The following is a 23,532-nucleotide window of genomic DNA, read 5'->3' as shown; positions in this document are numbered from 1 at the left end:
ATGCACTTTGACAACTGTTTATAATCCTTAGAGCATTTCCTTACTTTCTTGAACAACAGGTGATCCAAGTCATCTTGTATTTTCTCTGCGTCAGCTCTGGAACCAACCATGTCCAACAAGTACTGGTTTCTTTTAGTGGATATCAATATTTGGAAACCAAGATCTAAGTACTCAGTATCCTTATTTCTACTGAGCTGTCATTGTTTCTAAGCCCGCTCAGAGAAAAGAAGTAGGAAATATATGTATGTGTACACATAGACATACATACATACACATACATCTATATCTATTTCTATATTTATCCATGTATATATATTTTTAACTCATTAGTTCACATACTAATACTTTCAATTCCAATCCAGCCTCCCTCCTTCCATATTAATAAATTCTTTCTCCAACAGTGAGAAACCTGACTCTTGTGATCGTCAATGTGTTTATTTATTTGTTCAATCTACCTGCATGTAATTGATCTATCTACCATGTTGGCTGCCTGCTCAACCCCAGGGACTGCCATCTCCACAGCAACTGCCTCTTTTAAAGGGGAGGAGAATGGATAAAAAGAGTGGCCTAATGAGAGGGAAAGAAAAAAGGAAGGAAGGGAAGGAGGGAGGAACCAATTCCATCTTAAGGCTTCTCACCTACAGATTATTCAAAAAACCAAAGGTTTAATCAAAGGGAAGGGTTCAATTGTGTTTCCAAATGCCAAATAGGAAAAGAAATGGAGAGTCTGATCCGTATTTAACTGTCTGTGCTTCTTGCAGAAACCCAAAACTTCTGTCAGTAATAATTTCAAGGAGTCCTACAGAGGCTTTTCTACAGACAAGCTGATTATGGTTGAGGGTATTCCTACCATTGCCACAGTAACGTCCCCATTTGGGCTCCCCAGTTATATTTCTCCTAATTAATCGTCACACACCTGTTTATGATCAACCACCATGTCACAGTACCTGCGTTAAAAGGAGCCTACACATAGCGCCAAAAACCAGCCCTTACCCATGGAAGTTTTTGTATTGAAAGCTCAAGCTCTTGAGCTGGGGACGAAATACTAAGACATGTATACCTTTATGAGAAGTAACCAGGCCTTTATAGAAAAGGTCTTGATATTCTTTGTAGAGAAAAACAGTGATAATTTCTGACTTTTTCAGGATAGTGATGATGCATAGCAGGCTCTGCAATTTACAAAATTCCAGGGCATACATAACTTCATTTAAGAAAAGGTAGGAAGTTACCTTATAGACAAGTGTGGAGTATGACTATTTGATTACACTTAGAAGACCTCACCAAGGGGCGCCTGGGTGGCACAGCGGTTAAGCATCTGCCTTCGGCTCAGGGCGTGATCCCGGCGTTGCGGGATCGAGCCCCACATCACTCCTCCACTATGAGCCTGCTTCTTCCTCTCCCACTCCCCCTGCTTGTGTTCCCTCTCTCGCTGGCTGTCTCTATCTCTGTCCAATAAATAAATAAAATCTTTAAAAAAAAAAAAAAAAGAAGACCTCACCAAAATTCCAATATATGAATAATGTTCTTCACTTCCTCTTAGAGAACTCATGGCAAACTCTGAGAATAAATCTGAATCTTTCCTGAGATAAAAACTTATCCTTCATAGAAATCTCTAGTCCAAGTAGTGCTAAGCCTTCCTCGACATTCAAGCCAACTTTAGAAATGTTCCTTTAAACTCCAGAAGCTGAACTTCTGGACCAAATCTGTCTGGTCAGGGATCAGAATGGTACCCAACTGTCCACTAACTGTACAAATGAGAAATAAATTACAGTATATTCAAGAGTGAACTATTACACAGCACTGAGTTAACTACAGCTATGTGGCAACACTGAATCTCACAAACATAACCAAACATGAAAGCATATATCGTGTATGATTCTGTTTACATACAAGGGTCGAACCTAGACAAACCAGGGCATGATGCTACAAGTAGGAATACTAGTCACTCAGGGGGGAATAACTAGAAGAGGGCATAAGGGCGGGCGGTTCCAGAATTCTAATACTATTCTGTTTCTTGATCTGGGTCCTCTTCATTTTGTAAAATTTCATCAATTTGTATATTTTTAGTATGTATGTTAAATTCGATAAAATAAGTATACCTCAAAAGACTCCTTGAATGAAACACCACTAATCCTTAAGGATATCCAGAAGTTTTCAAAAACAAAAGACAATTCTTAGGTCACTTTCTAACATATCCAGGAAAGGTCATAATATTTAAATTCCTTGGCTATGGCAGTGGTCTTCTCTTCTGTCCCAGTGCCAGCTTACTCTGACTGGACTTAGCCCTATATATATATATATAGGAATCAGATGGCTCTAAACCACGTGGGTACCATTAGTGACTGGAGGACTTTTGGAGGTGAGGGAACCTCCATGCTTACACCTATATTTTTGAGAAGGCTGACTCTCTCCAAGTCAAACTTGCCAATATTTGATTGAGAGCCTACCAAACACCAAGGCACATTCAAGGCCAGGAGACCTAATCATTCTGAGGAGGTGGTGAAATGCAATCATGACAGGTAAGCATCTCTAGAAAGCGAGAAAATTCAACAATCTTCTTCAAAATGTTGAATTTAAGATTTCAAACATCCAGAAATCTTGAGCTCATATCCCATTTTCTAGTTTAAAGTAGCAGAGTTTTGAAAGCTCCCCATACCCCGAAGAGATTCCTTGCCCTTCAAAATGATGTGAGCCTACAACCACATTTATACCTAAGGGGCCTAAATTGGTAGGGAAAATTGGATTTTTGTTGCTTTAGAGAAGAGAAAAAAAAATAAAATCTGTTTCTTTTCCACAGGAATCAAAAAATGTTAATCACTTAAGTTTTTGAATTCCCCATTTGTCTTTCTAGGAAGCAATCTAACCTGAAGGTAACATATGCATTGACAGTTCCCTAGCCACACTTAATGAAGTTATGCCCCTACTGAATATATTTACAGTGGCATGTCCCTAGAATAGTTTCAGATTGATGTCTTGCTCTGCTTGTTCTTACTGTTACTATCATCACACCTATTCACACCCCAAATCTTGCTCAACTGATTTAAACACACTTTCTAACTTTTTTCATTGCTACCATGTCATCTTAGCAGCTTTTTTCCTTTGTTGATTATTTGTAAACTTATTCCTTTTTCTCAGCCCAATTCATACAGCTGCCACAATATCTAGCTAGCAATTTTCACTTTCTTCTCCATATATTTTTTCCAGAATAAATCACAACAAGTCCAGGTTTAACCAAGTTATAGTCTTACATTCTTGGCAGCTGAATCATTGAAAGAATGTGTCAGATAATCCTTCCCAATGAGATTTTTATCAGGGCTTTCATAAAATAATCCCTATATTTGGGCAATAAATAATTTATTTGAATTTTTCTTGACTAACAAATCATATTTAGAATGGTTCTGTGATCTGTGTACTTTTCCTAAGAGACTCCTTCTAGGCCTTTCTTTGTTCATCCAATGACCAATAATATCCACAAATGTAGCTACAACCTGAGCAACTCATGTATTTTATAAGCTCACAGAAAAATAAAGGAACCCTTCAGGATGTGGTATATTTTCAAAGTCAATAGATTAATCTAGAAGTATCATCTGAAGCAGAATTTTGCTTAGGAACCGAGACTTGTCATTTTTAACACTGACAACATATGTTATCCTTTTTTCTTCCACTCTTTTAATTTCTCCACTGCTGTGATTCTTCCCTTCATTTGAACAGCTTCTAAGCTCTTTGTTCTAAGATCTTACCCTGTTTTTGCTTTTCTTTACTCATCTTACTACTCAAAATTTGAAAGTAGGGTTCAGCAAACTTTCTAGGTGTAATCAAAGGGGACAGCTTGTCAAATTCGGCACCGTCTGGTTTCAGGTCTGTATCATGCTGCTGATATCTTATCTGTACTTCCAAACCTCTATTAGCTCCTTTGCTCCATAACCCAATGCCTCATAGTCTCTACTTACTGCCTGCAGCTGGCACAGGAAATCTCTCCTCTTTCCACACAGATAACATGGTAAATGGTTTTGAAGCTTTTTCAAACGAGGGAAATGATGGCACCAAAAGTGATATTGATTGCATACTGTGCTATGGTTTATGTAATAGTTTATGCGATTGTTAGAAATAAGTGACAGGCCTCCTAATTCCCAAACCCTGGGTCCGGAAAGAATTTAATACTGTTGTCTTACTGTCATTTTATTTAGTTTTAAGATTACTTTCTATTAATAATAAGTGAAACTGTTCTCCCATTAATGATGGCAATATAAAGTCTCCCTTTAAGATATTTAAGTAAAAATGCCATTACATTAAAGAAATTTTAAATAAATAATAGCAAAAGTGATATGAGGATATGGCAAAATTGGTGATAATCAAATGACTGAGGTTTGGGAAACATTGCTATCTGGAAAACACTATAAAGACTGGTATACAGTGATGGCAGGGCAATCAAGAGTCAAGTGTCATTTACTCTGTTCTCTGGATGGGATTTAATGATTCTTACGACATGGATCTTGGTCCCGATGGCAAGAGCTAATCCCAGGCCTTAATTTAGCCAATAACTGACTTCACTACCCTCCTTGCTGGTTGGCAGTTAGAGAAGCAATCCTATCACAGGTTTGGAACAGCCAGAAAATATGCTGACAAGAGCCAATCTGAGTGACAGTCTTCAAATCCTTTAAAGAATATAAAACTGACCCAAATAAATGAACAGGTAAGTTGGCCAGGATCAGAGAGCATAGATTTGCATGCCACCTCACCCTTGGGGCACCAGTCTCCGATTTTTTGGGGGGGTTGGGGGGATCTTTCAAAAAAGCAAATGTGGGCAAGTGTACAACAGTGACAGAAAGAGCTCTGTGCTCTGGGAAACCCTTAAAGTCTACTAAGGACATTGTAAGTTGGGGTTCTTTGCTTGGTATTTATGGTATTTCTGTTATAGAAAGTATTCTTTTTAGCTAAAAATAATGATAAATATCTTATTTAAGTGACAGGTAGTTGCAATGGTAATTTTGTTCTTGTCAAAACCATAAGTGAGGGACAGAGAGAAGAAGGGGTAGGGAGATTGATACAAAGATCTGACCCTAAATTTTTACCAACAGGGCAGAATTTTGAAGAGGAAGCTCATGTTTTGTTTAAGAACAATTTTTACCAAAAATTAGAACAATATTTATTAACCTTGGGAAAGTCTGAAAACTTTTATAAGCTTCAAAGTCTTCATCTGAAAATAAAGACAGCAATAACTAACACATCTCACACTAATTATTGTGTAGACTACACAAGATAATGAATATAAAGCACCAGGTCACACTAATCCTCAATAAATGTGACATCCCCAGGAAGCCAAAAGAACTCAGGTCAAGATCTGAATCTCATCATAGGTCAGTTTATTTATGTATGGCTCAAAATTCTCCAAAATGTATATGAGGCAGATTATAAAAATTCCAAATAATAAAATGTATACATAAAATTTCAGAATCAGGGACAATATAAATTAGAATAGAAAACCAAGATGAGAAGAGAAAGCATAACACAGACGTTCAGACCAATAAGTCTTTCACAAGTACCAATGTCTACTAAAGTACAAAGTTAGCTCTGGGCTTCCTAGCAACCCAAAAGAAAACGGGAAAATGTTTGATTACAAAATATCCCTTCATTCTCCATAAGGAAGAAAAATATCAAGTGCTCATGGCCCTCATATTTTCAAAGCTTTAATCTCCTCATCCTTAAAATGATAAAAACATTATCTAGCTTTCAGGTTACATGTTGAATAGCAAGTGGAATAATGCATATGAAAAAGTACTTTATAAACTTAATGTGCTATCTAAATGTCACTTATTATTCTTTATACTTTAATTTATCTAATAGAGCAGGTTTCTCACACTTTGGGGTCCTCACTTAAGTTACTGAGCTAAATTATTTTTGCTATAGGAGTATCTAGCATCCCTAGCACTATTCTAATAATTTACATGTATCCCATTACTCCTCACAGTAATAGTAATAGTAACTCCTCACAAAAATGTTTTCCTATTCAGATGAAGAGATTGGGGCATAAAGAGGTTAAGTGATTTTCCCAAGATTACTCTGCTAGCAGGTGACAGTGCTAAGATTGATACCCAGGAAATTTGGCCCCTGAGTCCATGCTTTTAACCACCCTTGTGCACAGATACAACTAGGTATAAACGCCTTATACAGACGGGGCTTATGTAACTATAAAAAATACCAATCTATAAATTGAATATAAACAAGCAATAAAACCAGTAAGTTTTAAATTACAAGCCTTAATTTTATGTGACAGAAGGTATTGCTTTTCTCATCACCACTTGTAGCATGAATTTGATAGTATGACAGTTGGGTTAAAACCAGGTACTGCGAGACAACATTACCTCATCACCGTGTTTCGTACAAATTACCGGTAAACCATTTGTTCATACAGCTTGTAGTGCTATTATGCCTTCACTTCATATAAACACATCATTGACATAGTAAGCCTGCTTTGGTTCTTTCCTCATTAATTCCCTGATTAAACTAGAATTGCTTGACGCTAATTCAATTGTAAAAACAGACTAAAATTGCAGAGCAGCACTTGGCTGGAGGGAGGTCATTCAGAGGAGCCACAGTATACTTATTACTTTTAAATTATCGTTAAATGAAAATTAAAAATTTTTAAACTCTCACAGAGAGCTCACGGACACTAGAGTCTCTTGTTGGAGAAATCCCACCAGAGAACATTCTTTAAAAACCAGTTGAGGGGTGCCTGGGTGGCTCAATCGTTAAGCGGCTGCCTTCGGCTCACAGTGTGATCCCGGAGCCCTGGGATCGAGCCCCACATCAGGCTCCTCTGCTGGGAGGCTGCTTCTTCCTCTCCCGCTCCCCCTGCCTGTATTCCCTCTCTCGCTGGCTGTCTCTCTCTCCGTCAAATAAATAAATAACATCTTTAAATAAAATAAAATAAAACAAAACCAGTTGAGCAGATGATCTCTTTGTACTAGGGTGTGCAAACCTACCCCAGTCCATTGCCAGAGAACCAGCACCAGAGCACCGCCTCCTGCCAATAAGAGAAGAAAATCTCTAAGCAATGCTTATACTCCTCCAAGTTTCCACCTCTTTCTATCATGTACCTTGGGGCATCTTCAGGCAGGGAGTTCAGCTAGTCTGAGTCCTATTTTGATGTAGGCCAGGGGAAAAGAGAGAGACATTAGGGAGAGATTTGGCTACAATAAATCTGTTCTGATGGTACCACGTGCCCCATGCTGACCCTAAGGGGCCTCAGACTGACAAAGGGCTCTCCTGGGGTTATTTGGGCAAGAGCGAAGTCCCTGCATCATGCTCAGCTTGAGTTCTGAGCTGAAAGGGTTGCGGTTCTCAATGAACAGTTCAGCCCCAGAGCGAAAGCAGGTCCAGAAGATTCCAGGTAGGAATGGAGTCTTGTTGCCTAGTGTAAGTCCTCCTCAAATTATGGTTTGCAAACTCAGGTCCGTTGTATTGGTTTCCAAATATGTACAATGGACACAGCATACTGATTTGAAGATGCGAACAGTTTAAGATCTCTGTTACTGAAAATTACATATTAAGACATCTATGAGGATAGCAAATACAGTGCAACAACCTCTGCAGAGAAGCAAAGACAAGGGTCCAGCATGCCAGCTTCTGGCTTAAAATTACCATAAAATAAAGAGCCAATAGCACAGATCTTTTCTAGCAGTTCTGAGAATGAAGTCTGGGCCCTAAAATAGAGTGACTAACTCAATCTCATGATGACAGAAACCTGATCTTGGCCTCATCAACATTCTACACTAACTCCTGGGTAAGCAATCTCTTTAAAGAACCCTCAGTAAGGATAAATAACACCCTGCTGGCATTTTCTTTTGCTACTGAAAACTGATAAGAGGTAAATGATGGTGAGTCAAAAATTAAGGAAGGTAATATCAAGAACTTATCATATACATAACAAAAGTAGCAAGGAGTTGGCTGCCATCAGGGCTGTAGGCTTATTTATAAAAAGTTGATCTAAAATGACCATATTTCCTGATTTTCCCCTGTATAATTCAGCCTGCTGTACCAATACAATTATTAATAGTGCCATTTTCACTCTTGAAAATGTTCTGGATTTTACTATAAATGACCTAGACACCTTATCTATGGCACCATCTCACATTATTTTAGGCTCCATTTCCTCTTCTGATCCTCTTCTCCCTCATCCCCTAGGAATCCTTTATCTTCTTTTTTGCCCATTGGCTGTCTTTCCCTGTTTTCTGAGTGTTTCATGCTCCAAAGTTACTCCTCTGTTCAGTATTCAGTCTTCACTACTATGTAACCCAATTCATTCAACTCAAATGATCCTGGTAAATGATTAGAAAGCAAGCAATCTGATTTTTACATGTAAAGCAGTTTGTATTTGTGCTATCTGTGATTTTACAAGTAATTTAGAACTATGGAAGGGGGGACAGTTTTCTAATGCCTCATGCAAAATCTCTGCCATTTGTCAAAGGTGCAATTGTGTTAATTATGTAATCATTTCTGTCTGCGTTATTTTGTGACTGCTTTTATATATACACTTATTCAGTTATATAATAGGGATCGCTGACTTGGCACCCTTTATTCTGAAAGTTTGCCAACACAAAAAGAAGTACAAGGAAAGACATTGGAAAGAGATCCAGAGAAGCAGAATTACATACAAGTCGTTAGTATATTCTTTATTACACATTTCCATATTTTCCAGATGACTGGAATTGAGTTTGTACTACTTTTATCATCTGGGGGAAAAGATGAATACAATAGAAGAGAATAATATGTACAATAAAAGTAAAGGTCACTTAGACTATTACTTATTTTTATCAATAAGAAAATCTAAAAGCTAGACTTGACATGGGATAATAGTCTGCTGGTTATAAATATATATATTTATATCACATATATATCAAATAATGCTTCTTTCAATGGTCAAAAGTTAGAGTGTATCATCACACTAGCATTCCAGCTTTGCAAGAACTGCTTCTCTCTTATTGGTTACCCTTACTGGCCAGAGAAAGGTCCCTCTTTCCCATTGTGTGGCACAGTAAGGTGTGAACCCAGATAGACAGGAATAAGCCTTGTAAAGGCATGTTTTGTAAGCGTTGCTGTTTCTCTGCACCCCCTACTCTGAGCACCAGAATTTTTATTTCACTTGTTGGTTGAGAGCTATTCAGTCCCAAAATCTAACTTATAACAATGCCTAGTGTTCTTTTCATGCAGTACACTATAAAGACAGACAATTCATTATGAACAACTGATCTAAATACTAAAATACAATAAACTACCTGTATAGATTCTGTCATGAAAACCAACCCCCAGTCCCCCACACTGAGGAGTTATAAGAATTCTTAGCTAGATACAGCTAGGGAAATTATTTATGATTTGATCCTATTAAACCCTTCTTCCTTTGTCATCCCAGGCCCAAATTATTTGCTGAATTGTTTCCAATAATAATTCATGTTCATTAACAGTAAATGATCTTTCTTGCATGGATGCTTTAATGATTTCTTATAGAAAATTTTCATTTCTCTTTCTATAATTATTCAAAGTTCATACATTAAGCAAGAGTCCTTACCAACTGTGCTTCTATTGCTCTGATTATCCCAGTCTCTCTCTTACCCCAAATCTACACAAGGCTTAAATTTTAAGCAGGATAGTCCCCATCAGTATATGACCTTTTTCATCACAAAGCTGACGTTGGGAGTGGTGGGTGTCATGGAGGGGCACATGTTCTCTATAGTCCTGGGTTGTTTTTTTTTTAATAACAAAAAGAATAGCTTCCATATTGAATACTAGATGAAAAATTCCTCTCTGTTGTATTTTTACTACGATACTGCCTATAGCATAGTACAAGAAAACTCCAAGCTAGATTTAGGCTTACTGTTTAACCATTTCACGTCCATAGGTCCACAATAGGTCAGTCACCAGAGAGTCTAGAATTTTGATAAGCCACATAGGAACAAGCAGCTTGAGTACCAGCTGAGATCACCCAAGATTTAGGGTTCATAAAATGAAAATGGCTGCTGCTGAAGAAGGTATGCATGTAGCTGTCAAGAATAGAAGAAAAAGAATCCTCAGAGAGTGAATAGTGATGGAATATGCAGTTCTAGAATGCTCACCAGCAACATGATTACAGGGTAACATATAAATATAGGAGAGCCATTCTTTAATGAGAGAAATGAGCAGTTGTCTCAGGCATTTGGAACACAGGTCATTGAATATTTTTGAAAGAATTTTATCTGTCCAGCTTCTTTACTATATATGTCTACATACAAATTATCAGATCGATCACTCTGTAATAATTAAAACAGCTTCTTTAATTAAGAGATAACAGGGTACCTGGGTGGCTCAGTCGGTTAAGCATCTGACTCTGATCTCGGCTTGGGTCTTGATCTCAGGGTCGCGGGTTCAGGCCTTGCCTTGGGCTTCAGGCTGGATGTGGAGCCTACTTAGAAAAAAAAGAGAGAGAGATAAGATACATACAATAAAACAGAGTTAGTGTACTAATCAATGTATAGCTCAGTAATTTTTACATAAATATGTATACATATATGACACACATACATACATACATATGTGCATATCTCGTACATTGGTAAGCACAACCCAGATTAAGACCAAGGATTTCTTGCATTCCAAAGTCCCCTTGTTCTCCTTCTCAGTCTAGCATGCAGGGCAATTAAAAAATCTCTGGTTTTACACTGAGATACCACCTTACGCCAGTTAGAATGGCAAAGATAGACAAGGCAAGAAACAACAATTGTTGGAGAGGATGTGGAGAAAGGGGATCCCTCCTACATTGTTGGTGGGAATGCAAGTTGGTACAGCCACTCTGGAAAACAGTGTGGAGGTCCCTTAAAAAGTTAAAAATTGAACTACCCTATGACCCAGCCATTGCACTACTGGGTGTTTACCCCAAAGATACAGACGTAGTAAAGAGAAGGGCCATATGCACCCCAATGTTCATAGCTGCATTGTCCACAATAGCCAAATCATGGAAGGAGCCGAGATGCCCTTCAACAGATGACTGGATTAAGAAGCTGTGGTCCATATATACAATGGAATATTACTCAGCTATCAGAAAGAACGAATTCTCAACATTTGCTGCAACATGGACGGCACTGGAGGAGATAATGCTAAGTGAAATAAGTCAAGCAGAGAAAGACAATTATCATATGATTTCTCTCATCTATGGAACATAAGAACTAGGATGATCGGTAGGGGAAGAAAGGGATAAAGAAAAGGGGGGTAATCAGAAGGGGGAATGAAACATGAGAGACTATGGACTATGAGAAACAAACTGAAGACTTCAGAGGGGAGGGGGTGGGGGAATGGGATAGACTGGTGATGGGTAGTAAGGAGGGCACGTATTGCATGGTGCACTGGGTGTTATACGCAACCTAATGAAGCATCGAACTTTACATCGGAATCCGGGGATGTACTGTATGGTGATTAACATAATATAATAAAAAAAAATCATTAAAAATTAAAAAAAATAAAAAAAAAATAAAAGCAAAAAAAAAATCGCTGGTTTTAACAGAGAAAATACTTTGAAGATTACTCACACTAATTGTCTTAGAAATTGCATTAGCTGTGAAAAAGAGACCCCATAAAACAGTGCCTCAGACAAATTAGTGGTTTTCTTTTCCCCTTATGTGAAAAGAATTCCAGATGGAATGAAGATTCCGAAGGACCTAGTTTTCTTCCTTCTGTGCCTGAAGGATCTTCTTGTCACACAGCGCCTGACTCCACCCAGGCGTGGTGACAGCACTCCAAGCAGGAAGAAGGGTTGAAGGGGAGGAGCAAAAGGCCCTGCCTCCTGAGTCAGGCCACTGTCAATGCTTTCTCAGAAGCTCCACCAAATCACATCTGCCTAAATCTCACTGGTGAAAACCGTGTGGCAAATAGTTTTGGGTGGCAAACCCAAAATAAAATCGGATTTTATGAGTAAGAAAGGAAGGGAGTTTCGATATTGGTTAGTCAGAAGTCCCAGCCACACCAATGGTCACCAATTGCTCCCATGAATGACCTTTCTTGAAAATGCCACGTTGCTTGTAATGGATAAATGCAATCTGAAATCATCCCACAATGGGTAATGCGTTCCGAAATAAACATTCCTAAGCCCCTGCTACAGATATAATATTAAAACATTTGGAAAAGAAGTCTAGTGAGGTACCACTTCAAAAATATGTTACCAAAAAAGCATAACTTTATTCTTAAGAAGGAAAATACAGGGAAAATATTAAAGGGTAAAATTAAAAGAACTTAAGACCACACAAATAACTAAAGAAATCTGACAGCAGGTGTACGTTAATTCATTAGGGCCCACAAACGGAAGTTTGGCCATTTCCACATTGTAACTCTGTTCATAACCATGAGGATGATGAGCTTTGATTTAAACTAAGAATGATTTTTTTCAACAAACTGAATGGGACTAGCATCTACAGACGCACAATCTCTTACCTACGCTTATGAATTCCCAAAATTTGAAAGCTGAAAACCGTTTAGTAAGTTGTACTACCTGTTTGGTGACAAAAGCTGACCCGAATTGACCTGGGGCTACGTATAGTCTTTGTTTACTCCATTCAGTGTGATTGGTCATGTATTTTGTTATTGCATTTGGTTATGGGGTGCAGTATCATATTCCTACTTTAAAATTACGGAAGTCCCCCCCAATTCGTGAGGGATATGTTCCAAGACCCCTAATGGATGCCTAAAACCTCAGACAGTACCAAACCCTATACATACTACGTTTTTTCCCCACACATACGTACCTTTGATAAAATTTAATTTGTAAACCAGGCACAGTAAGAGATTAACAATAACTAATAATAAAGTAGGACAATTGTAACAATATACTATAATAAAAGTTATGTGGATGTGGTCTCTTTCTCTCAAAACGTCTTATTGTGCCGTACTCACCCTTCTTGTTGTAATGATGAGAGATGATAAAATGCTACGTTATGCATGAAGTGAGGTGAGTGATAGAGGCACCGTGACGTAGCGTCAGGCAACTACTGACCTGGTCAGAAGGAGGATCGTCTGGTTTCTGTCAGAAGGTAGGCCCCGTGTAACTGAGACAGCAGAAAGCAAAACTGTGGGTAAAGGGGACTACTATATTTTAAAGCTCTGAATTCCAAAACATAGCTTTCTTCACCTCACAGTCCTGAGAGGCAAAGGTCTTAAAAACTGCATTACCTAATTGGCTCACAATTTGATTTGTTTCGAGATTCCTATTACTATCAAAGCTCATTCAAGGAATTACACATCATGGCTTTCAAAATTTTTCTAAGTCTTTGAATCTAAGAAATCGAACACATTATTTCTGCCCATGTATGCACAGCATTTTGGTTTGCTGATGAAGAGTAAATTCAAAAAGGATAACTGTTTTGATTCCAAGTGTATTAGTTAAATTCTAGCTTTAATAATGCTTTGGCTCTTTTGTTTTTTTTAAAAAATGTGTTAATTGAGCCTTGTTCAACTGATAAGAAATACAAGGTTTTTTAAATAAAAAATACCAAAGTCAACACTTGAAAAGAAGTAGAAAATGAGGCAAATGGTTGCCTGACTTCTTTCTTTTCGTTTTACTAGTACTATGTATAATCTTAGATATTTGTTTCTTGTTCACATTCATTTATGAACTGAATCATAATCAATGGCTATAATGATGCAGATGAAATGTAGATTTTTTTTATTTTTAAAAGATTTTATTTGTTTATTTGTCAGGCAAAGAAAGAGCACAAGCAGGGGGAGCAGCAGGCAGAGGGAGAAGCAGGCTCTCCGCTGAGCAGGGAGCCCGATGTGGGACTCAATCCCCAGACCCAGAGATCATGACCTGAGCTGAAGGCAGACGTTTAACCAACTGAGCCACCCAGGCATCCCTGAAATGTAGTTTTTTTTAGAATATAATACCAAAACACTCTGATCCAGCTATGTAAATTCACAATTTGCGTGGAGTTTTGTTTTGTTTTGTTTCTCTATTTCACCAAAGTTTCTCTGGATCTTATCATCACTAAACCTCTAAAATCTCAAATTCCAACCTTCTACTCTCTGAAAATGATTCACTTGCTTAGATACAGAACTCTTCTCTGTAGTTTACAAACCTCTGCAGGATATCACTTCATTTCTGAACTCATCTGATGTCATTTTCCCTTTCTCTCAATATGCTGCCCCCACATTGGCCTCATTTTACTTCCTGGAATACTTCAAGCTCCATTCAGCCTCAGGACATTAGCACACGTCCCATCAAATCTAGTTTCAATGTCACCTGCTTAGAAGCAACTTTCCTTACCACCTTATCTATGTGTTTCCCTTCCTTTTTCTTTTTTTTTTTTTTCTTTTTTTTAAAGATTTTATTTATTTATTTGACAGAGACAGAAACAGCCAGCGAGAGAGGGAACACAAGCAGGGGGAGAGGGAGAGGAAGAAGCAGGCTCATAGCGGAGGCCCGATGTGGGGGCTCGATCCCACAACGCCGGGATCACGCCCTGAGCCGAAGGCAGACGCTTAACCGCTGTGCCACCCAGGCGCCCCTCCCTTCCTTTTTCTGTCTACAACTTCACTGTTTATTTCTTTAAAGTACTTATAATTTGCTTGTTTATTTCTCTGTCTCCCCACTAGACAGTGAACTCCTTGAAGGAGATGATAAACTGTCTCTTGCTTATTAATATATATGTAGCACCAAGCATCATGCCTGGCACATTCTAAACTCTTAAGAACCTATTTCAATAAACAACATGAGAATAATCTATCCTATGTCTTTCAGTAATAATTTTTCCAAAACATCTCACTGTACATTTTACCTTTACCAAAACAAAAGATGTTCAAATCTTGTATATCATGAATATTGGCTCAAAAACTCTGAAGAAAATTCTCCTATAAAAAAGTATATAATTAGAAACATGCACATTGTGGAATATGCACAGAAGATTCTAGTCTATAGATAATAAAGTATACATCAGCATGCATACCTACATAGGTATATATGGGTGCACATATATAGTTATATATGTATAATTGTATGTATACATACATGGATGTACATGCATATATAGGTTTGGGAGAGAAAAGAACAGGGCTAGGGTGATGGAAAGACAAAAGGACATAGTGAAACTGGACTATAACACATTTTTTCTATTGGAAGGAAAGCTGCTTAAAAATTACTCAAGAATTTTTGTCTACTGTCCTCATTAGATGACTTCTTAAGGATGTTTTCCTGATTATAATCAAATATCACTGAATTTCATTCTCATCGGGTCACTACTGATGAGATTACAAAATAAAATGGGTATTAAGATATTCTCTTTACCATGGTTGTTCATTAAATATATTTGAATCCAAGTCTTTTGTCATCTCCTTCAGTTGACATGAGAGCAGGGACAGAGAAGGGGTCTAGCTCAGGTTCTGTCTAAATTGGCCTACAGCCCATGCCTGCAGGTGCCTTGTCTGGCAAAAGTTATAAAAGGTCTCTCTGAAGACATGGTGAGCCCTACCTCCTGGTTTACCGTGGACAATCTCTGTTTATTCCAGTTGTCAAAGAATTAATAATATGCCCCCTTTCACTGTCAAGTGTCCTAGTTAAGATGGCAAATTGTATAGTCACCCTAGCTATAGCTCCTTAAGGACGTTAACTACTAAATCCCAGGCAGGGATAGGGACGCCGGCCTCACAAATTGGGGGCGGGAGGCTGGGGAAGGGATCCTAAAGAAGGTAGGCAATTCCCCACCTCTGTCTTCATCCAATTCCTTTAAACCTTGTTCTCTCCTTGGCTCATTAGAAATTTAGCTGGCCAAGAATTTTATCCTGAGCATGTTCAATTAACACATAGATGCAGTATTTGACACATTTTGATATTTGCTGACTTTTTGACTTTACATTTGCAATCGTCGTGTCACATTCATTTAGTATTGCAATTTTTTTAAAGTCTCAGACTTCATTTTTATTTAAAACCCCAGTTGCAACCACCCAATACCTGACTCAGCTCACAACTAGAAACAGAGCATCAAATTTCCCAGCCCACTTAATTTGAAAGCCTGCCAAGATAGGTGAAAGACCTTATAAATATGTAAAGCAGGAAGTTCAAATTACAGTCAAGTAAATCCTAGTGATTGATGATCTTTTCAAAACAATTACAAAAAAAACCTCATAAAAGCAGCACATTTCTGAGACCCCCCTTACGAAAGGTTTCACCCGAGTTCAGACTGGACAATGTACTTTTCGTACTGTATTTATTTTGGATTTTTACCACTTCCTGGAGGCCAAGAGGAGGCACAGTGGGAGGATCCAAAAAAACTCAGTACCACAGCCATTTTGTTTGTAAGGCAGAGCGGTCGAATTCTGTGAGCCAGGAAAGGTTTTCGAAACAGAATTTTTAAGGAGGAAAAAAAGAAAAAGTATGCCTATTGTTTTAAAATTTAACCACTAACACCCTTTTATTTTCATTCTTTGCACAAATGGCAGTTATTGCGGCTAACGAATTCTGTTTTTACAAGGAATTGAAGCTCTCTCAGCTACGGAGTCGTGCATTTGGCTCATGGACGACCGCCTTCTCTGGGCATCTAAGGATGTCAAATCCGAAACGCTCGGAGGGCCGTAGTTTTCAAATGGCCGTATTTGCATCCCAATTACACGTCGACGTTCGCGAAGCGATCAGCAATTTGCTTAAGAAAAGCGTTCTAGTCCGTAAAAAAACCCAGCGACAGGAGCGGACCGTGTTCCCCGAGCCGTTGAGAGGGCATTTTCCCAAGCTCGCAGGCAGTCGTGGGTGCTATTGTTTTGCAGTGTCACTTAATAGCGAGCTTCGACTTTCGTCGTTGGGTGGCTGTGCTTTTAAAAGCCCAGTGTAAAATGGCACACACACTGCATTTTTTTCCGAGCTGCAGGGGGCGGGGGCGCGGGGGATAGTGCAGACTGTAGGGACACTGCCCTCCCAGCCAATCAGAGCGCGCCTGCTTGCCATCGCAAAGTTGTTAACCCCAGAGTCTTCTGGCTGCCGCTGCCTCCTCTGCTTTTAATCTTCCTGGATATTTCTCCGATTTTTTCCAAACGCCCACAGATCCTGGGGGAAGCTACCCCGTTCAGCCACCCATCATGGAAGAAAGTATTACTTTTTATTTACCAAATATTTTGAAGATGTTTGGAGATCCATATGTTGCCCGGAGGCTGTTGTTTCTAGGGACACAAGTATCCAGCCTATATTGTTACAATTATTTTTCAAGAACTGGCTTCTTCTTTGCCTGCACTAATGGTAAGTTTGTAATTTTAAACATTTATGTCATTAAATCTTCCGAGGAGCCACCAGATAAAGAGGATTTTCATTGTGTTTCTTCTAACAAAACCAATCTTTGTATTTTTCTTCAGCTTTGGTCTCTGCATATTCCACCTAATCTTGTCTGGTAAATTTTTACTAAAAGAAAAAACAAACATAGTTTTTTTTTCATTATTAAAGCTAAATATTTGTGATATAAATTATACTTCAATTACTGTGAACTACAGGGGAACTCAGCTATTTCAAGATGGACTTGTTTTGTGCCAGCAGTGTTGGTAATGCCAAATATGTGCATATACTCTTTATAAGAATTATGTATTACCTAATTTGTCCAGGACTAAATTATCAGCAGGCAAACTGTGGATGTAGTTTTGTTTCTTTTCTTTTTTTCTTTTTTTTAATAGGCCTATTGTGGTTTTCTTGATGGATTACTTGGATACAAACTACAGAAAAGCTGCCCTTGGTATAATGAAGGTGGAGATTGACATAACCGGGTTTATATTAAGTTATGGCTGTTACTAAATAGTGGATCTTTTATTTGGGGATCAGATCTAAACTTGTATTCCCTGATATTAATTCTTTGAAGCTCTTCATTAGATGATCTTTGCAGATCTAGCTTGATTTTCTCCAAAAAGCTACATTTGGAAGACATTTTGTAATTTTTGGCATTTTTCTAATTTTTTTTCTTTTTGCACACGGTGGGAGATCTTTTTTGTTTTGCATTGATCTGTGTTGGTGGCGCTGTAGTGCTCCTCAACAATTTATGTCAGTTTCACTAAAAGAAAAAAGGAGGAAAAAAAAGAGGTGGGGCAAGATTTGATCTATTATCTTATCCCTTTATTTCCTTAAAGAAAGTTCAATTTGGTCAGAGGAATTATTCAGTTGAATTATTTAAATGTTTGTTGTGAACTGTGAACTGTGGGTGAGAGCAGACATGTCGTCACAACCCGTCCAGGGAGCATCAGGGACAAGCATGCAGTTTGCAGTTGTGTTTTATCTGATCTGATTATCTCTAGATCAGAATTTTTCAATAATAAGCTGTTGGTTTACCTTCTCTTGCCTTGGTAACATTTTGCATTTTCTTTATATTGCAATACCATATCTGTTAATGTTTTTTCAATGTAACAAAATGTTTGAGTTTTAGCTCACTCAACATTGTAAAAGTTGAATTTCATTTTGAACCTAGTGATTTCTTAGATAACTATTCTAAGTTTCTCCAGGGAATTTTCTAGTCGTTTGACATGTAATAATGCCTACATTATTATTTATTTTGAAATGATACTTCAGTTGAGTTTATGTATCTCCTTGTTTTGAAAAGAGCAAATATTTTGGAATCAGATAATTTTTTGAGAATATGTACACAACTGCTTCTAACTTTAAAAATACTGGTATTCGTGTATCTAAATGCAAGTAAATGTTTTTCATCTTTGTTCTTACTGAGAGTTATCTGATCAGAGAATATGGGGTTTAGGCCCAAAGCCTCCCAAGAACAAAATGTATATTACGATATGACATAGGTTATACCCGTCTCTGTGAACATTTTAGTTGTTTATGAAGATAGTAAGTATATCCTTCGTTCAAAAAGAAAGTGGGAGGAATCAATAATTGTACCGAAAAACAGATTATTTTGCCAAATAAAATAAAAACAACTGAAATAGTATCCTAGACCACCTTACCATATGATTGAATAATTTCTTGAGAGAGTGAAAATTTCTTGAGTTATTGTTTTTATTCACTTTGAAATAGGTAAATGCTTATTTCCCTAATCATTTACAATTCTGAAGTAAAAATAATGTGTGAAAATAACCAAGAATAGTATTTCTTATTTTTGTGTCCCTATAATTTATTTGTATAGGACTCTTTTCTTGAACTTCAAAAATAATTATGTATCATGTCCATATTTTATTTATACTATGCTATAAAAATTTGAAAATGTCCACTGTAACATTTCATCTCTTTATAAAATTTAAATGCCCCCATCAAGACTAGTTCTGACATTATGGATTATTTATAGAATGAAATACAGCAGGTGTAAATATACTATCTAACCCTCTGGTTATTCTGGAGAGTTTAGTTCTCTGAAGTTGATCTACTGAATAAAATATACTTCCCAATATGTTTGTTGGTAAAATATTCTGTTATTCAGCTGGTGATATATTTTATTTTAATTTGTAAAAACTAAAAATGTTTATATATTGTAGCCCCCCTTTTAAAAACAAACTGATGCTATGAGGTCCATATGTAGCTATGCAATGCTCTTTGTTCTCCTACATCATTGACTATTACATCATTGATTATGAAGTAACCATTATAGTTAAATCTTCACTTTTTAAAATCATCCATATATATTTATGTTAAAGATATTCTTTTATATGTGCCTCTTACATCACTAGGTAGGTAAGGAGGTTTAAATCTATAAGGCAAAAACAATTTATTATTTTATATTATTCTCCATTTTTAAATCCACCTTGTGCTTCATTTTAGCTCTGGATTCTTTGGACATTAATTCTTTTTTTAGCTGACAATATTTTTGTGGGCGTTAGTTCATAAGTTTGGTGTGATTTAGATTAGAATTATTATAAACTATGTTTTTTATCATGAAAAAAAATCTTTATTTATTAAATGTAGAGAGAACTCAGTTTTCCATAGTAACAGTTGCTAGATCATGAACAATAAAAAAATTATATTAAAAAAATCCTGAAATATCATCTTAGTTAATAATTACACATTTCTTTATTTCTTGCACACCATTTTATCAGAGATAGTAGCAAGTAGCAAAATTGACTACATTAAAATGTCATATCACATTTTTTTAACCTGCCCATCCCTCTGGTGGAAGGGAGGGGTCAATGAGTAGTGAAATAGCCAAAAACAGGTTGCAGAAAAAATAAACAAATGATACCAAAGATATGGAGAATCTATAAATCAAATTCTAACAATAAACCTCAGAAAAATGAACTTGATATTATGGAGTTTGGTCAATAACAGAAATAAGATGAAAATTTTATTAAGACTTAATGTAAGGAACCAATACAATTTCCTAATTTATTAATTTGTACTCATTAGTATTGCTAAAAATTGAGAAAATTTTTACGTTAGCCAAACCTATTAGGAAAGATGAGATGACAAAGGGAAGAGATATTAAAATGACCTAACATAAATACTAAAAATATTAGCCAAGACCAATCTAATATACCTTGGAATGAACTTCTTTAGAAGAAGAAAAATAGCTAAAAATTTTGTCCCCAGAAAACCAAGTTCAATACAGACCTGAAATTGTACGTTTCAAATTCCACCCACTTCTTGTGCATATTTACCTCTGCTGTTTCTTGGACATATCATTACTTTCCACAAGACCATACAGATTCACTACTGGCCTCAGCATGGTTGTGTGAGGAAAGAGAAGGGGAAAGTAATAGACAAAATAGGTATTTACAGTATAACTTTTTTTTTTATATTTCTAAAAAGATTCTTAAATGGAGATTCTAAAGAGAAAATAAAGCAAAGAAATTATTTCTTTATGAAAAGGATGAAAGGGTTTTACTTTCTACTTTATTTGTTTAACATTTATTTTTATTTGGAGATTTCTTTATTTTAGATTTTCCTACATATTATTTGCTACTCTGCTAAGGTGCTGGGGTATAATATTAAGACGAGCCAAGCATCCCTGCTTTCATGGAGTTTATTGTCCAAGAAGGTTCGAGTTCTAATCTAAGGTGTTAGATATGGGGGGGCTCCCATTTGGAAATAAAGACCAAATGAGATTTCTGGAGTAAAAAAAAAAATTAATTTAATTTAAATACAATCACATGATTTAACAAGTGTCCTTCTATTGAAGGACCATTATTTGGGCACCAAATATTCACACATTGAGGGGGAAATAGCCCTCAGATTTTAGATATAGCCCAAATAGATGCTATGTAAATAGACAGTTGATTAATACAAAGTTCTGTTGCAAAATGAGAAATAAAACATAAACTTGTTTGCTTGTGAAGAGAGATGGAGAAGGTCACTCTGTTAGTAGGAATTTGGGGTGTGTCCTTGTAAGGTCCATTTGATGAAAACTTTTGAATGTGGTAGAACTTCATTTTGTACATTGTGTTCACTTTGTCATGAAAAAACTGTCAATGTAAATATAAATTGTGAAATGAAGCAGGAAAATATGATTACAATGTTAAAGGATTATATCAAAATTAAAATATTTGTTTTTATTTTAAAATCTGCTGTAATATTTTTTATGATAGATATGCCAAATTTTTTAAATAAAAACAAATATTTTCATTTTTATATATATATAACATAATTATGCAGTTAGCTACTAGTTCATTAGTTAAGCACATAAGATATGGAGCAGGAAAGTAAGACAGCTGTTATATGCAGATGATTTGGAGAAGGATCTCTTCATTAAGGATTCTCTATGTGTGGTTTAAGATGACCTCAAGAATAAAGTCATTACATCATTTTGTCATAGAGCCAATTAATCCATGCTAGCTATACATCTAACTAGAGATGTATTATGTCATTTAGTTTCCTTTGGTACTAACATAGAACTTTACTGATAGTGGCATAAAAAAATATGGACATGTATTATTTCAGCTAAATCAGTAACAGGAAGCAAGCCAGTTATAGGTTTGGTTCAGTAGCTCAACAGTGTTACCAAGTTCCTTAGCAGGTTCCATTCTTTCACATTGCCGCAATGTCAGCATTGTCTTTCCTCATAGTCACAATGTGGCTGCTGCAACTCCAGGCATCATAGCTTGATATTATAATTTCCAAAGGGAGAGAGTTTCTCTTAATGCATCCTTTTGTAAGGGAAGAAATTCTTTCCCAATGGCCCACAGAACACTGCTTCTTATAGCTCATTGACTAGGTTTATAGGACATGCTCATACCTTAACCAGTCATGGACAAGGAGGTTAAAATTCCCATGATTAATTTGGCTAGGGAAGAGCTCTTGGAAAGGTGAGTACCTGCTCAGTATCTAATGTTCAATATGGTTAGCTTCTGTTTGCTTTGTATGAACTTTAACTGCTTTGTATGAACATTCTTGAGTAATAAAGCATAAATACTGTTTACAGAGAGACCAGACTGGACACGAAGGCAGCTACTAAAAACAAAACTAAACTAAAAACAAACATTTAATCAGAGCTTACCATGTTCTAGCTTCTAGCTAAATGCTACCTTTATTATATCCTTAAATTCTCACACAAACTTTGGAGATAAGACAATTATTATACCCATTTTACAGACAAGGAAACTGAGGCTTAGAATGGTTTGACCCAGGTTACCCAATAAATGAAAAAGCTGGAGTTTGAACCTGGGACGTTTGAAATCAGAAGCTGTATACTTACTTGCACTTCTATACTATCACATTAGACATTTGTAAAATTTAGTTTCTGTAAATGGACATATTTTAAATGCACTGTATGATGTCACTGTTTAAATGAATCCTCTGGTGAATCATTTTATAAATCTAATATTTTCATTAAAACAGTAATTGGCCTCCTAACTTATCGGTTGTATACATCTGAATTTTTGTATGTTGAATTTGCTGAAGGCCCACTTGTATTGCATCTAATCTCTTCAGGAACATCTCATGAAATTCTTTCAGAAATTTGATTTTTATAGGGGAAAAAAAAAGATCAAAGACTAGAGATTCGGTGAGGCTTAGTGGAACTGGGTAAATTCATGATTCATAACACTAGGTCCAAATAGAATATTGGCGTCTATTTCACAACGTACAAGTTCAGTTTTATGTACAAAATGTTTTGATCTTAACCAAGTGTGGGATGTATGGAAGTCTACCCTTCTGGGATGTGTTTGGGGGATTCAGTGTACTCTAGATCACTGTATCTCAAATGTCATTGTGCACCAGAATCGCCTAAAACACAGATTGCTGGCCCGCACATCTAGGGTTCCTAGCTCAGTTGGTCCGGGGTGGGGCCTGAGAGGCTGTTTTTCTGGCAAGCTCAGATGCTGTTGATGTTGCTGGTCCCCTTTGAGACTCTGCTCCAGAGAATCAGATGGTACCTGCCATGATAAATATTTTGACTTTGAAATATGCCGAACTTAAAAGGTTGTCATTTAATATTTGGCAAATATATGAATACACATATATTGAAATATTGAATAGGGTTGTCAGGATAGCCTCACTGAAAAGGCAAGAGTTGAGCAATGACCTGAAGGAGGATTCTTCTTATGCCTCAGCATGAATATCACATTTCAGATTTATTTGCCAATGAATCATATATGTGTGTATTTTTAACCCTTTTTTTT

General features: G+C 36.8%; 1 protein-coding gene across 2 annotated transcripts in view; it reads left to right on the top strand.

Annotated features, from left to right (window-relative positions):
• Positions 1 to 16,707: 16,707 nt before the first annotated feature.
• Positions 16,708 to 23,532, top strand: part of EPC1 (enhancer of polycomb homolog 1) — a 92,630-nt gene continuing 85,805 nt past the window's right edge. Inside the window, exon 1 of one of the 2 annotated variants that reach the window (XM_034644376.1) lies at positions 16,708 to 17,236. Coding sequence is in view for 1 of the 2 variants with exons in the window: in XM_011226497.3 (XP_011224799.1) it covers positions 17,234 to 17,236 (3 nt within the window). In the remaining variant the exon portion in view is untranslated. The remainder of the gene's footprint in view (positions 17,237 to 23,532) is intronic. The other variant, XM_011226497.3, reaches the window with a different exon arrangement.

This window comes from Ailuropoda melanoleuca, chromosome 15, assembly GCF_002007445.2.
Source record: "Ailuropoda melanoleuca isolate Jingjing chromosome 15, ASM200744v2, whole genome shotgun sequence".
Lineage (NCBI taxonomy): Eukaryota > Metazoa > Chordata > Mammalia > Carnivora > Ursidae > Ailuropoda > Ailuropoda melanoleuca.
The sequence above is the reverse complement of the archived record's forward strand: the minus strand, read 5'-3'. Positions and strand labels throughout refer to the sequence as shown.